The sequence below is a fragment of the Parasteatoda tepidariorum genome, chromosome 8 (assembly GCF_982258835.1).
Source record: "Parasteatoda tepidariorum strain Cologne lab strain chromosome 8, Ptep-v5.0, whole genome shotgun sequence".
Lineage (NCBI taxonomy): Eukaryota > Metazoa > Arthropoda > Arachnida > Araneae > Theridiidae > Parasteatoda > Parasteatoda tepidariorum.
The window spans coordinates 17,481,133-17,498,819 of NC_141762.1; the positions used below are offsets into that span (position 1 = coordinate 17,481,133).

The 17,687-nt window shown below is 31.4% G+C and overlaps 1 protein-coding gene and 1 pseudogene across 2 annotated transcripts in view; one reads left to right on the forward strand and one right to left on the reverse strand.

Annotated features, from left to right (window-relative positions):
• Nucleotides 1-1,256: 1,256 nt before the first annotated feature.
• Nucleotides 1,257-17,687, forward strand: part of LOC107438189 (synaptic vesicle 2-related protein) — an 80,296-nt gene continuing 63,865 nt past the window's right edge. The window contains exon 1 of one of the 2 annotated variants that reach the window (XM_071180652.2): nucleotides 1,257-1,392. In XM_071180652.2, coding sequence (XP_071036753.2) covers nucleotides 1,345-1,392 — 48 coding nt within the window. In that variant the 5' untranslated portion in view covers nucleotides 1,257-1,344. Of the gene's footprint in view, nucleotides 1,495-17,687 lie in introns of both variants that reach the window. The other variant, XM_087149909.1, reaches the window with a different exon arrangement.
• On the reverse strand, nucleotides 17,069-17,165 carry LOC122271500 (U6 spliceosomal RNA; annotated as a pseudogene).

Genomic DNA, 17,687 nt, shown 5'->3' on the forward strand with positions numbered 1-17,687 from the left:
GGTTCAAAATTACAAGGCTACGGAGTTGAACGTAAGTAGTCGTAAACCCATGAAATTGGGTCGGCTGTTCAACGACGGTTATAAAATAAAATAAAATGAAGTGGCGGCGAATTGTGGGGAGGATAGAAGCAGGCCAATCTCAGGTCCAGATTTCTAGAAAGTTCAATTTAACGCCCAGCGTCGTCTGTAACTTATGGATTCATCTAGAGAACCATCTAGAGAAGAGGATACCGGATCCATCTAGAGAAAGTCTGGGCAAGGTTGTCCAAGAGCTACGACGGCTAGAGAAGATAGTCATTTGTCCATTATAGCGAGGCTACAGCTTCTCAGTTCTTTCATCACTTGTATGCAGAATTACCCGTGCATCAAGGGTGACTGTTTCCAAACGACTTCATGAGAGAGGGTTGTTTGCAAGAAGACCTGATTGTTGCGTCCATCTCACTTCTACGAACAGGAGAGTCCGTTCACCATGGTGCAGAGAGCAAAGAGATAGGAGTATGGATCAATGAGCAGCCGTTTTCTTTATTGATGGATCAAGGTTCAGCCTAAACACCGATTCTAGCCGCATGTTCATATGGAGAGAACCATGGACCCGCTACCTACCCTCTAATGTTCGCTAAATCGACCATAATGGCGGAGCAGGTTGAATGGTCTGGGCAGACATCATGTTGTATGGTCGCACACCTCTCCATATCTTTGAAAAAGGGTCTGTGACTGTTGTGAGGTATAGGGATGAGGTATTGGAGTCCTATGTTCCCTTTTTCAGATTTGCAGCTGACCTTGACTTCATTTTAATGGACGATAACGCGAGACCTCAAAGAGCTCTTCTGGGAGGCGAATTTCTAGAGAGTGAGAATATTCGCCGGATGGATTGGTCAGCCAGATCTCCAGACCTCTACCCAATAGAGCATGTCTGGGACACTCTGAGGAGGGCAACTGCAACTTTCGCTACTGCTCTCATGCAAGAACCACCCAGGGAATGAAAACAGCGATCCTGAATAAGTGGGATCAATTGCGACAGAAAATGATATACTGCCTTATTTCAAGTATGAAATCCCGCTGCAAGACCATTATTCGAGGGGCCTGCCTTGGAAGAGCGATATCGCCCGCCAAACGTTGTGCAAAGCGTGGAGGTAGTGGATTCGATTCTCCCTGTTACCCTGGATGTTTCTTCGTGCCGTTCCTTCTCTGCATAGTGTTATCTGTCCACCTATTTGACAAGGGTTTACAAGCCTAAATTGAGAACACAAGCCTGCAAATGTATGTAATTCTAATAAATCAATCCAAACACCATTATTCGAAATTTAAAAGAGAATTATTGTGCAATTTCAAAATGGTCACAATATGACTGTCAAGTTGGCTGTTTGTTTGAATGAAGTGTTTTGGCGAAATGTGAGTTTTTCTTTTCTGATCATAGTCTAGTTAATACCAAATAAGTTTTAATCCTCTTTCCTGATTTATCAAGGATATCGATTGTGGTTGGCTATTTGGAAAGTAATTTCAATATTATTCTTGAACTGATTTGACCAACTACCGATATAAACTGTTATAAAATGTCTGTATGTTTTTGTTGTAAAATAATAAGATTAAGGATATTAACGTTTTCACAAGATTTGCATAATTTTGTCAATTGCATAAAAAAAATTTTATAATATATAACTTATAATCACCTCAGTTTTGTTCGAATTCATATTAAAGTTCAATATGTTAATTTTTGGGCAGTGAAACATTTAGTGAAACACCACTTAGGTGCAAAGTAGGTGACACCACTTTTGGTTGTTCCTGAAAATTTTTCATAGTGAAGAAAAAAATACCAATCGTAAACTCTAGAAACATTTTATTGTTTATACAACTAAAATGACAGCAATACTTGTTCGATTTATTATTTAGATTATGTTGGGTATAGTGTCTAATAAAAATAAAACAATATATATATAAAAAAAAACTGGAGTGCAATAAAATGTTATATCATAGTGTCACTTAAATGAGTAACCTATTTTATATTTTCTTATCTCTGAGGGTGATAAACTTTTCTCCTCGTTCATTGAAAATGACATTTTTTTAATAATAAATGTCAAATGACTGTAAATTAAGTTTCTTTATAAAGAATTTTGCTTCAGTAAAAATAAACATTGTAACATGAGATACCATTCTGCAATCTGTACTCTGGAATTTATAAAATATCATTAAAAAAACATTTCTCATTAAATTTTGTTTTAAGAAGAAAAAATACAACAATGAAATTTTGTAAAAATCTAACTTCCTATTTTTCTTTTTTTTTTAAAAAAAAAAATGTTGTGTTAAAAAGACTTTTCTGAAATTTGAACTTTTGAAAGAATTACAGCAACCCAGAAAAAGTTATGTTATATGCAGCACATATGAATTTTCCAACTTTAATGGTGTTTTTCTTGATAATATATTTTTCTATTGTTACATCCAAATGATCGGAAATTGTTATTTAAATTATATTTTATTTTAGCTTTAATGTAAATGGTTCGACATTTTTAAATCGAATTTTTTTGTGAACGTTTCAATTTTTCATGCTCAACTTCCTCAAATTTTTAAATTTTTCTGCGTGGTTCGATCAGTAATTTGTACCTATTCAAAACAATACTTAAATTTCTTAAAAGCAAAAGGAAAATCAACAATTACTGAAGGTACCATCATCTTTCGCTTGTTCTTTGCAGATTTCCGAGAGTTAGTCATGGGAACACTTATTTCAATTTATCATTTCATTTTAAAGTGAAAACTTTAAAATAATATTTTCTTGCAAAACAATAGTTTTTTTTAAACTGCAAAACAAATTACAAATGGTTTTAGTTTTTCTCAGGGTCAGCTTGTATCACTGTAGAAAAAAGGGTTTTCTCAAAATTAAGCAAAAATCTGCCATAATAGCTTCAAACCAAATAATAGTTGATGTTGTTGTTGTTGTTAATTTACGCCGCACTTAGAGCTGCACAATGGGCCATTGGCGACGGTCTGGGAAATATCCTGGAGGATGATCCGAAGACATGCCATCATAATTTTGATCCTCTGCGGAGGGGATGGCTCCCCCGCTTCGGTAGCCCGACGACCTGCGCGCGAAGTCGAGCACTTTACGGTAGCACAGTTTAACGAGGACCAATACCGCACACCCTCGGTCCCTACGTAGACTGATCCAAGTGGTCACCCACCCGCACACTGACCGTAGCCCAGTGATGCTTGACTTCGGTGATCTGCTGGGAACCGTGTCTTAACGATCAGTTCACTGCGGGACAAATAATAGTTGAATTTAAAAACTCGTGTATTCAAAATTGAAGAAGCATATACTCATATTTTGAGCAAAATGCATAATCTCAAAAGAGACCCGAAGAGAAAAAATGTGTGGGAAAGATGCTCATTGGCTGCAAAAATCTTTTTAACTCTCCCTGACCCACATTGACCCAACAAATGACCCACATTGAATAACTTTTGATCTAGTGATCGGACCTTCAAGTTCTAAGACTCGATCTTAATGGCTCGAAATGGGTGATTTCAAATCCGCTAATTCATTGGTGCAGACAAATTTTTAAGTTACGAAATAAGACACAATAAGTAATTTCTCTGAAAAACTTATTCAGAGAAATTACGTTTTGTGCCTGATTTTTTAGTTTTAATTATCGCGTGCTCTGATTAATTAGCATATTTGAGGTTACCTCTTCGAACCATTAAGTTTGAGTCTTAAAACATTGAAGACCCTATCATTAGATGAAAATTTATTCTAGGAAGGTGTTCCGTTATTTATTTTGCTCACTGTACTGTCAAAGTTGTACCGTGCACATATACATTGGTTAGAGAATCCTACTACGAACTCGGGGGTCATTAGCCCAAAACTTGTTAGCTGACTCACACATTTTACCCTTCAATGATTATTATGTTTAAATTTTTTAATATAAGGAGTTTCCAAATTTAACTACATTTGTTACAGAGCTATTTTGGCATATATTTGTTCGATTTTGAGAAACCCTTTTTTACAATCGTATTTAAATCACATATTTTACAAATAATTATTCATTTAAATTACTTTTTTTTAAATTATTGATTTTAGCCAGAAATATTTTTACGTAGTATATAATAAATTATAAATATATTTTTAAGGTCGTCAAGTTTTCTAAATCTTGAATTTATTGAAATTTAATGCTTTTTTTAGAGAAATAATGAGAGGGGGAAATTAATGTCTAAAGTAAACTAATAAATGAAAAAAAGATTTTTTGTGAATAAAATTCACGTGAAACTTTCAAATTATAATCTTTAAATTTTTCAATAGCTGTATGTCAAATAATTTTCTGTTTAATAAACATATTTCAATTGCATTTTTTTAGTTATATGTTCATTTAAATACTTTTAAAAATGATGAAACATGTAATTCCCCTACATAAATATTGAAGAAGGTTATTTTCCAGAGAGAGAGAGAGTAATTTAGAATAGTTTTTTTAATGTTTCCTGATCTAAATTTATTCTTTATATGAACTTCATTAAATGACAAATTGTGCCTTTGTCTTTAAAAATTCAGAAGGATGCTGAGTTTGAACAAAATGAAGAACGATTTAATTTATTCAGTGTTTAGATTGCATTAATTATTTAACAATTTTAAACTTTTTAATTAAAAACATTAAGTATTCTAGTTAAAAAATTATTGGTATTATATAATATTTATTATTTTATCAGAACTTTAATTAGTAAATGTGAAAAAAATTTTAAAAAAATCTGATTAAACAATTTTAATAAAAAAAATCCACTTTTTTTCTTTTAAAATTCATGATTTTTACCAGCCTTGTTTTATCTTTACCCTCAGCAAATGACGCTGTTACTCGAAATATTTGCAAATCAAATTTACTAAACTAAAAATAAAATGGCAAAGATAAAAACTGAATACCCCTCTAAACGTTCAAGAAATGTCTTCGTTTAAAACGTTAGAAGTTGACATGCTAAAGCATTATTTCGCAGATATTAAACGAAAACATATTTGCTATTGAAATTAGAAAAAAAAACTAACTAAAAAGAGGTTGAAAACCAGAAATGTTTGTAAATCAAATTTATTAAATTAAAAATAAAATAACGAGGAATGAAATTCAAAACCCTTAAATATTCAATATTTTTTCAATTACTGGCATTCAATATTGTATCGAGCACAGGGTTCATGTGGATTGAATAGGAATAAAACAATCTTTAACACTCTAAATATTTGTTGGTCGAATCTCATAGAAAATACAGCAATTTCTAGTACTTAATTACAGCACAAATATTAGTGCAACACACCAAACACAGGATTCACAATCTCAGACAGGTCAATGAACTCACCAGAGACTCGCAGATCAGAGCATTACTTTTTTTAAAAAATTTTTATAATCTTTGTTGATTAGCCGATCGAATTTTCAATTTACGTCTAAAGATGTTCTCCTGCGATGTTCAATTGCTTGTAATTTTTAACCCAATCCAGATGACAAGGGAACTCCTGGATTAAGTAAGAATTGGGAAAAATTTGCTCTTCTGTAGGATTTTTTGATGGAACTAACCCGCATTTGAATTTCATGGAGAGGAAAACTACGAAAACCTCCAATGGTTAATCTGACAGCAAGGGGAGTCTAACCCAAGATCCATCTACCATTGAGGATATTTTACATCAGCACTGTGTTCAGTGCCAACCAGGTGTAGAATTCGAATCGACCAGCCATCGCTGGGATTCGAACCCGGTTCACCTCATTGGAAGGCGAACGTTCTATCCCCTAAGCCAGGGGTGGCAAACCTTTATATATCAACGTGCCATTTCTTCTAAAAAAATTTTTAATGAGGTCATAGACGTGCCGTCAAATAATTTCGACTTCGTGATTATTGGGAAAATATTAATACTAAATACTATCAACTCAAAACTCTTTATTTGCATTGAAAAAAAAAAAACATTTTGCAATGTTTTAGTTATACGCTTAATTCAACTTAAAAGTAACATCAGTGTGACTTCTATTGTTGCAGATTAAATGACAAATCACTTATATTAGGTTGTAATAGAGCCCTTGAATCAGAGTATAGGAGCCTTAGGTTGTAAGATGTTAGTTTAAGCAGGACTGTTAATTTTTTTTGCTGGTTATTTTTTGTTAGCTTGTTTTTTATGGTCATTAATTGTTTTTTAGCATTAATTGTTAATTTTTTTATTAATAATTGGTTATTATTTTGTTTGTTTTTTTGTGAATTTTAATTTAATTGTTACATGTGCTTCATAGTGTAATAACATTTGTGTAATAACAATTCATAGTGCAATAACAATTGTGATCGGTGCCGTGCCCAAAATATTGTGTCGCGTGACATAAATGTCACACGTGCCACTGGTTCACCATCCCTGCCCTAAGCCATCACGGTTCAGAGCAATATTGCAGTCATAAAGGTACTAATGCTCTCCCATTTCACTGCTGTGACTGATACAGTATTTACGGAGTGCCTAACCTCTGGGGTTATCTTTTCCTTCATCGGAATAAAGTCCATTGAAGGGGAGGGGGGAGGGCAGTTAATAAGAACTAACATCTAAGTGAAAATGATTTCTGTGAGATCGGAGGCTGGTAAACATATGAAAATCTGCAATAAGGTGAATAGAAAAAAAAGGAAAATAAAAGAAAACAACTAAAACATTTACAAGTACTTACAATTATTTACATTTCAAAAGGGCAGACTCCCTGCATACTTCCTCCGACAAGTCGGTACAGAGTATGCAATTTGTCTAAATATTGATCCAATTTTCTAAAATTGGGATAGAAAATATTTAGAAAGCACACCGTCACTAAGATAGAATGCTGTGGCGGGACTGAATTTGGTATTTGTGGCGATATGTTCGAAGTCTAAGATTTTATTAAAATCACAAGTTGTGCAGTTTTTTGCATCCTTAAGAAAGGAAGCATTTAATTTATTAAGGAAATTATTAATGTCTTATAATTTTAGATCATTATAAAGAGTTTTGTTTTCAACGTACCAGGGAGCTCCAGTTATAAGTCTTAAAATTTTATGTTCGAATATTTTCAATCTGAGTTTTACTTGACCACCCCATGCTATGGCAGCATAGCTAAGAAGAGGTCTTATGCTCATAATGTAGATGTGTCTCTTAGTATTTGATTCAAGCGTCGTTTCACCAAAAATACCACCTCTGGTGGTTACTCCCATGCCAACACTTCGAAAGGAACACCTGGGGCTCGTATCCTCACATTGAGAAGAAATAAAGGGGTCATCTTTGTCGTGATAATATTGCCCATGAACTGCAATAGCGGTGCAACTCAAAAAATCATGTTTCGAGATAAGTGGGTCTAAAGTTTTCATTCCTAAGGAAAATGCATAAGAAATGCTTTAGTTTGCTTAAACGAAGATTACCTTCAAGTTGAATTATCAGTTGCGCTAGTATTGCAGCTGAAAGAATGTGTATTTTCATATTTACACTGGTTTTTAGTCCAAAACGCGTGTTTTTGTAGTTGTGCCACTATTGCAGCCCATGTGAGCGATATATAGTGAAAAATCGCGCCAATATTATTATTGAAAAATTATACCATTTCTCTTTCAAAAGGGTTAGCTGCGCATGCTCCATGTTATCTAAACTGAAAAATGAAACAAGAACTACATCGCTTTTAAAGTGACTGATATCGATGTCTATATGAACTTGTTTAAGAAAAGTCACTTGTAGAATCCAAGCAACGCGTTCCACATTATTATGTGTCTTAATATATAGTACATAATACCTTTATCAATCCATTATTGTCAATCTATTCTTGTCGCTTGATTTCTCAGTGAAGACATTTTATTTTATGCTCTTAAAGAGAAGAAGGTATTTTATGCTCTTAAAGATTTTTAATTTAATAAAGAGAATTTGAGACACTTCAACTGGAGGTGTTCCCAATATTGGAAGTTCGCATGCGTTGCACGTGTGACATTGGAAAATGATGTTTTTAATGCAGGATTCGTCAACCATGAATACAGCGAAGGGAAATCGGTAGAACAAAAATTCGCGGAAAAATTGAAACATAGAGTGGTTACAGAAGCTGCAAGTTCTCTATATCTTTATTTTATAACTCAAAATAAAAATTAATCTAAAGTAAGGCGCAGAAAAATTTTCAGGAATGTGTAGAAAAAAAAGCATTAAATAAAAAAAAACACATAAAAATTTCTTTGTAATTCTGAATAACCTTCAAACATAATTTCAATGATTTCTTAATGCTACTATTTTTTAGTGCTAAACCAACTTACTTAGATTGATGTTATTTTTATATTTTGCACTTTTTGTTATATTTGCAGAAATAATTACACTTTTTCGTGCCTTTGAGAAACTCCATAATTAAACATTAAATTAGCATAAAAAAGAAATATGTATATATATATATATATTTTTGGTTTAATGTAATAATTACAGATCATTTGACTGAGTTTCTAAGGAAAAGAAAATATTCAAAACTCCCATTTTTTATTTCTTGGACATTATTCTGCCAATTATGTTTATATTTTGTCATCAAAAATTGCATTGTTTAAAAGAAACATAAAAAAAATTTTATTCTACCCCAAGTCAAAATTCTTGATGGTTCCATCAAACAATTTGATGGTTTATGTTGGTTTCAGTGTGATTCATGATGTTTCAACATCGTTTTCGCTTCTGATTTCATAATTTAAAATATCGTCTGCACTCAAAATTAGCATATTTGAGGTCATTAAGATTGATTCCTAGGACGTGAAGATCCAATCATCAGATCAAAAGTTATCAGGTAGGTTCGTTTTTTTCTTTTTTTTTTGCGCACTGTGCATAAAACGTAAAATAAACAAAAAATGTGCCCCATTCCTCAAGCTACAGCTACGCTTATAGTATCATACCAAGTGATGCTTAATACATTTTATCTTATTTCTACTGGAATAAACTTCAAAAAACGAGTTTTGCTTATTTAAATAACGTAAAGCCACCGAAAAGAGCGACAAATAATATTAAATAAAAAAAAATTAAATTATTTAAGCTATCTATATTATATAAAACGCTAATACGTATGTATCAATAAAACCGATGATATTTCTTTTCTCGTGTAGGCAGCAGTTTTCATTTTTAGTTGATGGGCTTCGGCGCGCAAGAGCACGTAGTGAGCATCATATGGCTAATCTATATTATATAAAACGCTAATACGTTTTAATTGATAGGTTTTGGCGCGCAAGAGCACGTAGTGAGCGTCATATGTCTAATCGGGTGAATTCTCAACGAATTATAAAAAAAATTCTCACAAAATAATCTTTATCGAAGTCGATGCTTTACATCCGGCTTTCAGCACTATTTCATATTGTTTTACAACACATGGTTTTAGCCCTCTGGTGGGAAAAACCTTAAAACAAAACTTACAACAGTTACTTTTCTCAACAACTGAAATTTAGAATAGTGTGATTAAGAAAAATATGTGAACTGTTTGCAATTTCAAATTAATATTGAAATGCACAGGTTTAGAATTTTCTACAGTGAAAAGTTTTCGGAACTTCAGTGTTCAAAAAAGTGTACAAAAGCTAGATGTTAAGAACGTATCCAATGAGCGAGCATCGGATTGCGAAGCAGTTCCGGGGGTTGGCGAGAGCGAGCGAGCAGGGGGCGAAGCCTCCTAGTATTAATATAAAAACCTAGAGTTAGAAGGAGGTTACTGACAATTTAAAAACTAAAAAAAAAACTGTATCCGAACTATTTCATAACCAATTTATTAGAAGCCAGGGGACTATTCTTCATTAGAAGCCGAGACTCATTCTTTGCTTGATTTTAGCTATCACTGCCAAATTTGAAATAAAAATCATGCAGGCATATTAAAAACTGATGTGGTTTAGTTATGTTAAGATTAAAATGAAGGCAAAAAAAAACAGTTTAGTTACATTAAGCATACCCATATTGACGCAACCACATTTATTTATTTTCTCTGATTCATTAATTCTGAATCATAATAACGTCACTTATCTAATTCTTCCATCAAGCTCTTTAATTATGTCAGTATATGCTTTTCAGTTTTGAGCATGGTTTTGTACTTTTTCTCAGTACTGATTTATTAAATCTTTATATTTTTTTTTTAAATTTAATTCATCTTCGCATTTTTTCCTTGTGTAAGACAGGCCAAATTCATTTAGGAAAATTACTAGGGCAAAAATTTGAGGAAAGTGCGTAATTGAATCTAGCACACCCTATTTGTATTTAATGAAAAATTCTTTTTTTTTTAAAAAAAAAACAACCTTATTTTAGAACTTTCTTAAGTTAAATCATTAGTTTTTAACACGTCTGCAAAGATGTTTTAATAATAAAATCGGAAATATGGCTATTTTGGAAAAAGAAAAGACCCCCAAAAATTATATATATACTTTGCTGTATTCCCAGTTTGTTAGTTCTTGTATATTTTGTTTTAATTATAAATATTCTAAATGCCCTTGTTTGTGAGAGAGCAATTAGTCTAGGAAGAAATTGCTCAAATAGTTCCCGAGAAATCGAATTTTATTTATTTGTATTTTTAAAATTTGAATTTGCACAAATTATGTATTGCAGTCTTTAAGATGATGTAAATAATTGTGTACCTTACTTGCCAAAATATTTTCGACTATTATGAAGTAAAATAAACTAAATAGTAATAAATACAGTACGGAACCAGTTATCCGGAATTCAGAAAACCGGAAAACCAAAAAACCGGAACGAAATTCGATATTTTCCCGCCATTTTAAAAAAAAAATTTTTTTCCTCATAAAATTTTAGGATTTTTCTTTCTTTTTTGAAAGATGTTTACCTTACAATCATTTTGGAAATAATCATTAGTGTATTACTTCAACGTTTTTTCTTCTTTTTAAGATTATTACCAAATAATTTTTTTTTAGTTGGGTTTAACAATAAAAAAAACGTCTTTTTGTAACGATTCAGAAAACCGGAAAAATCAGTTATCCGGAATAGCGATGGTCCCGATCGTTCCGGATAATCGGTTCCCTACTGTATTTGATAAAAGTTATATTTTATATGGAATTATCTTTGGATAAACGAACTTTATATGTGTGTGCAAACATTTTTCAATTCGTTTTAAAGGTTCGAGAGATTGACGATATACGGAAAAAGTAAAATTAACATTAAGGGGTTTAAGCTTTGAGTCGCTCTCCTGACAAAACTACGAACACCATTATAAAGAAATATTTTGGTTTGAAGAAGTAGATGAATTTACCATTCGTCGAAGATGTTGATTGACGTATTTTCAGTTGTCCATATTTCTGTTTTTTGTTTTATTCCAGAGTGATACGGGCGAGCAATTCTATAATAAACATCATAAACTGCTCAATTGAAGAACCAAATGTGAATATTAAAAATGATTCATTTTTCTAAAATTATAGAATCATATGGAACTCGAAAGTAAAAAAAAAAAATATCATTTTTGTGTAAAATTTAGAAAATGGCCCGGAAGGTCTGACTGCGATGCTAAGCCCCACGTGTCACCTCCGTCCAGCAAGAAATCAAAAATGTGAGTCTCATGTGCCGTTAGCATAGTTTTTTCCAAAGAAAGTTAAAGAGTCCATCTATTGGCTATTAATTGACTAAATTTAATGCCAAGGCTCTTTTCCTAAGCCTTAAGCATTAAAATGTGTTGGCAGGAAAGAAAGTGTGAGAAATAATATAGAATTTTAATGCAAACTAAACATCAACCATTTTCCAATTCAATTCTAATATGTTAAGCAGATGTGCACGTAATCTAAAAAAAGGATTTTATTTTGAATTTAATTCAAGGTTGTTTTATAAAAAGATTACAGATTATGTCAATGATTTTTATTTATTTAAAAAGTATTAATTAAATAATAATTTGGTTTTTAAAATGATAGGAAATATGCTATGCATATTTTAGCTTGACAACCGTATTTTGCAGGTCAGAAATGTGAAAAGGCACGTTTATTCTGAGGAAGTACATTGATTTCATATCTTAAAATATCGTCTGCACTTATTAATTAGCAAATTTGAAGTCACCCTCGAACCTTTACGATTGAGTCCCAGAACGTGAAGATCTAATCATCACGTTCTAGGATTAAAAGTGACTCAGAGTGGTCGTTTTTTTTAAATTTGCGCATTGTACATCATATAGAAATTCAGAAGTTTATCTGGCCAAACCATGAATAAAAAATGCTAAAATATAATTGATTAGTAAGAGCTGTTTAGATAATAATGAAAATTATGTAGGTGAAAAGATATTTATAAAGAAAGGAGTCTGTAGGAAAAACGATAGAAATGTAGAAAAATATTAATAAATAAAAAAATATAGAATATAATATTTTATGTAGTGAACTAATTCGGGATTTGACAGAAGCGTTGTTTACCCTAGTCACGCCTCTTCAATGCCGTTGAAAACTGAATTTTACGTTCAAATTTGCCAAACCTATCATGCGGGCAGTGTTTATTATTCTTAATTATGATTTATTACCTTGAGAAGTGATTTGGATTCCCAAATGAATCCCAACAGTTCTGCAAAGTAAACCTTTTAGGTAGGGAAGTTGGTTACCGTCACAAAATGAAACAGAAGAATAATTTCAATTCTTCAGAAACAAAGACGACAGCGAAGCAATTATAAAGTGAATGATTCGTATTGTATTGACAAGACATGTAATTTGTATAATAAATGAAATTGAAAAAATGCAGCCAAAAACTTTTTATACATCAATAATTAAAATACAGCAATATATCGTTTTATCATGCATTAGGATAGATCACTCTTCATATCCGAATTTGATTTTCATATTGCGCGAAGTTTGGATAGATCGATCTTTGTATGTCTTAAGAAAATAAATGCAATCATAAAAATAGTTGAAGAATTCAACGGTAAATGTAACTTGGTTTTTCGTATTGTATTGACAAGACATGTAATGTGTATCATAAATGAAATTTAAAAAAATGCAACCAAAAACTTTTTATACACCAATAATTAAAATACAGCAATATATCGTTTTATCATGCATTAGGATAGATCACTCTTCATATCCGAATTTGATCGTCATATTGCACGAAGTTTGGATAGATCGATCTTTGTATGTCTTAAGAAAATAAATGCAATCATAAAAATAGTTGAAGAATTCAACGATAAATGTAACTTGGTTTTTCGTATTGTATTGACAAGACATGTAATGTGTATCATAAATGAAATTGAAAAAAATGCATCAAAAAGCACCAAAAGATGGTCAGAAGGACACATTTGTTGTGTCTATAACTATAAAGTTAATGCCGAATTCATTTGAGATATTAAGATGCAATATGTCAAAAAGCAACCGAAAGTGCTAAGAATGAGACCTTTGTCAACTCGAATCATGTCACAAACGGTCAAGTGAAACGGTTGTATTTCGCTCATAGCTTTCAATAATTGAATGCATTTTTTATTTGAATTGAAATATAAATCGTTATTTATTAGCTGATTCCGATACATTATTTGAAATTTAGAAGCTGTTTTCGCCATAGATTTGGGAATCCCGGCAGCTGAAATAACTATAATCACAATTGAAAATAGAGAAGTGGCCACAGAAAAAGAAGCCTCAGTAATTCCCATGAAGTCAGGCATTTCTTCCACATGTCCAAGACATAAAGCTAAGCTTATATAAATAATTGTAAAGTAATTTGATATCATTAAGAACATTATTACTTTCCCCCGATTTTCGAAAGTTTCACAGGATTCCAAAATTGCTTGATATTTTCGTATTTGAACACTAATAGTGTCCGAATGGCAATTTTTTTCCAGATCTCGACTCAGAGAATTCAAAGCTTGAGTTAGCTCGAAACAGAAAGCTGTATAAATAACTGAAGACAACAAGGATATAAAGAACCTTGCGAAATACAATAAAGACATTCCAATGTAAATAAGAATATTTTCCAAAGTCCTATTTGTTGGATAACATTGCCCTAAAAGCCAAAATCTGATAGTTTTTTCATCCCTGTAAAAGTTTAAGCAAGTAATTAGAATAAACGCTAAAAGGAAGGGATGTAATATTGTTATGAGGATACTTAAGTTAATTATTCGAATAATTTTTTTGTCTCCTCGACATTTTTTGCTGGTGCCTCGAAGGCTACATAAAACATTGGTAAAGTCAATTCCGCAAGTAAGTAGGTAATACTTTAACAAAACAGAAAACATTAGACCAACAATCCCAAATATGCGATCTTTTTCTAATCTTGATAACATTGCGGATGCATAGTAGATAGCCGCAACAGCAAGAAATAAATTAAACGGAGAAACAATACCTTCTTTGCAAAAAGTACCCTGTTTGTTCAGAATAGTCGGTTGATTATTTATTTTAATACCAATAATTGAAAACATACACATCAGCCAGCTTCGTTCAATTAGAGAGTTCGATAATTTGTTAGTAAATATTGCCGTCACTTTTATAGCTTTCATTTTAAATATTTGTTCTACGAAATAGAGAATCAGCAAATACAATCAACTCTTCTTATCTGGTTACTTAGAACTGCAGTGATTTTTGAATTACTCTGCAAAAAATTGAAAGAACTTTTTTTAAATAAAAAGCAGCCAGTAATTAAATGTTTTAATTTCTTTTTATTTTTGATTATCTTTATTCTTTTATCCAGTGTTGTAGCTAAGAACTGTTCTTATGAAAAACTGTAATTTCTTCTTTTAATTTATGAAATGCAGCTATTAACTGAATATATTGAACTCGTCTTATTGTTGATTCTGCTTATTTACTACTCAGTATTGCAGTTTTTGTTAGAATTTTTTCCATAAAAAAATATGCAGTCAGCAGTTAAGTAGATTCAATTTTTCTTATTTTTGATTCTTATTATTTTATTAATCAGTAAAGCAGTTACATTTTACGTTTTCTTCTGAGAATCTTAACAGCTTTTTTTCTTATTTAAAAAGCAGCCAACAATTGAGGGAAAAAAACAATTGTTCTTATTGTAAATTCTACTGATTCTGTTAGCCAGTATTACACTTTTATACAAGAGCAATTAACATTTGAGTTTATCCAATTTTTCTTATTCTATTCTTCTTATTCTTCCAATTCTTTGTTCTTTTGTTACACAGTATTGCAGAAACTTTCGAAGTTTTCTTTCAAATTGATAACTTTATAAACTTTTTATTTCAAACAAGACGGTGAACTAGCAGTAGAACCAATACCGTTTATTCTTATTTTTTCCAAAATGTTTTCTTCTATTTATAAATTATTTTAAATATTTAAAATCAAATCTATTTATTAAAACAAAATTCAAAAACTTTGTTTCTCGTTTTATATCTTTGATGAATCAATAAATATCAATTTGATAAATTCATTTAGTGAATCAATTAATAAAAGCAACAATCGCTATTTTTTACATCTTTATATTTCTTATGTAGCTTTTTTTCCAATCAAACGTTATAAAGATATTAAACACTATCTATTTGTAAAAGAAATTTTAAAAGTATTTATATTTCCATATTTTTGAGAGCTAGTAAAGAACAACCGAAAACAGAATTTATCATCACTTATGACTCTGAAAATTTATATTTATCCAATTATTTAGAAAGTAACGAAAATATTTAAGTTTTCAATATTAAAATACTTCATATCAAAAAGATTTTGTCAGTACATTAACAATGAGTCAACAAAGATGAAAGTATCTTCATAAGATGTATGAAACTGGAACTCAAGAAGTTAAGAGTGTTTAAATTCAATCAGTATTATTCAGGTCAATATGATTAATCGATAACTATACCTATTTTTGGTAATAATTAATTACGGTAAAAGTAGGAAAATCCTAATTTAATATCGCTTAACAAACAATTGATAAAAAACTAATTTGCGAAATTGTTTGAAGAAATCAGGAGTAAATGATTAATGATACCTTATTTATTAGTTTTTCGTAAATATTATTGAAAGAGCGGACCTGCAATATCGTGTAATCAGTAATTTATATGATTAATATTAGGCAAGAAATTACATTTACTTTGAAGTTTCGCTTAAAATTTTATTTTATAAAATATGCTATTATATCTAGAGCAAACAACAACTTGAATAAAGCACAAATGAAAGTACATAAATGGGCAAAGTACATTAATATCTCTATGCGAATATTTTAACGTCATATTTAATTTCTGTGGAATCTTCTTTTCAAAATGTAAAAAATTGCACCGTTTTGAATTAAAATTATTATTAAAATCATAAATGAGTATTGAAATCATATTTTATTTAAAAACAAAAGTTGATAGATAACGATTGACATAATACTGTATCACGTGAAAACTCAGTTATGAAACATTTTAAGGTCATCAATATCAATACATGAATATTAACACGTTCACGCCGGGGTGACCCAGCGGGGGGTCACGCTAGATTATCTCATCTTGGCAGCGTACCGGAGTAAAAACTGGTAACAATACATTTCATTTTTTAGTTTTTTTTTCCGGGAATAATAAAAATCCATAACTACCATTTGTTTTTAGCGGATGCAATTTTTATATTGAATTGCTTCTTCGCCGTGATAAATTTCCCTACAGTGAATTGTTATTGTTGAGACTAGATTAACTCCTCCCGAATATTATCTAATATTGAAATAGTTCTTCTACCAGTATTTTCTCTCTTCCCGTACCAGTATCTTCACTTTTCCCGGCGTGAACGCGTCAAAAGCGTAAATAATATCGAATTTATCTCTGATTATTAAAAGTGTTTTAAAAGCTTCGTTGTTAATCAATCATACTATTAATAAATAAAAAAATACAAAAAATAAATAAATAAAACAATACAGAATATAATATTTTATGTAGTGAACTAATTTGGGATTTGACGGAAGCATTGTTTACCCTAGTCACGCCTCTTCAATGCCGTTGAAAACTGAATTTTACTTTCAAATTTACCAAATTTATTATGCGGGCAGTGTTGATTACCTCCAACTGTGATTTATTGACTTGAGAAGTGATTTGGATTTACAAATAGATCCCAACAGTTCTGCAAAATAAACTTTTTAGGTGGTTGATTATCGGCACAAAATGAAACAGGAAAATAATTTTAATTCTTCTGAAACAAAGAAAGCAGCGAAGTAGTTATAAAGTGAATGATTCAAGTGTCAAGAAACAAAAATCATTGCAAAGCAATCGGGTGGAGGAGGTGCGTATCATCCTTGCGTAGGGGCCATGCTAATCTTCCCTGTATCGTTTCAATTTTATAACCCGGGATCGAATCCCAGTCGATACGAATTCCGCATCCGACTTGCACCGATCACAATGCTGACGTGAAATATCCTCAGTGGTAGACGGATCATGGGTTAGAGTTCCCTTGCCGTCAGGCTAACCTTCAGAGGTTATCGTGGTCTTCCTCCCCATGTAACGCAAATGCGGGTTAGTTCCAAAAAGTCCTCCACGATGGCAAATTTCTCCTAATACTCGATCTAGGAGTATCCTTGTCTTCTGGATTGGGTTCAAAATTACAAGGCTACGGAGTTGAACATTAGTAGTCGTAAACACATAAAATTGGGTCGGCTGTTCAACGACGGTTATAAAAAAATATAACCTTTTTTGATTCCTTGTTAGCTATATAATCTTGTTTTTAAGAAATAATAAACAAACAAAGGCAAGAATTTAAAAAAAAGAAGGTAAAAGTGTGCATATGATACAAACTTTTTCAAAAATGTATTCTGATTCAGTTTCTTTTCTTTTTTTTATTTTGTTACAGCCATTGAAATTATCAACAAGTGTATTAATAAAGCA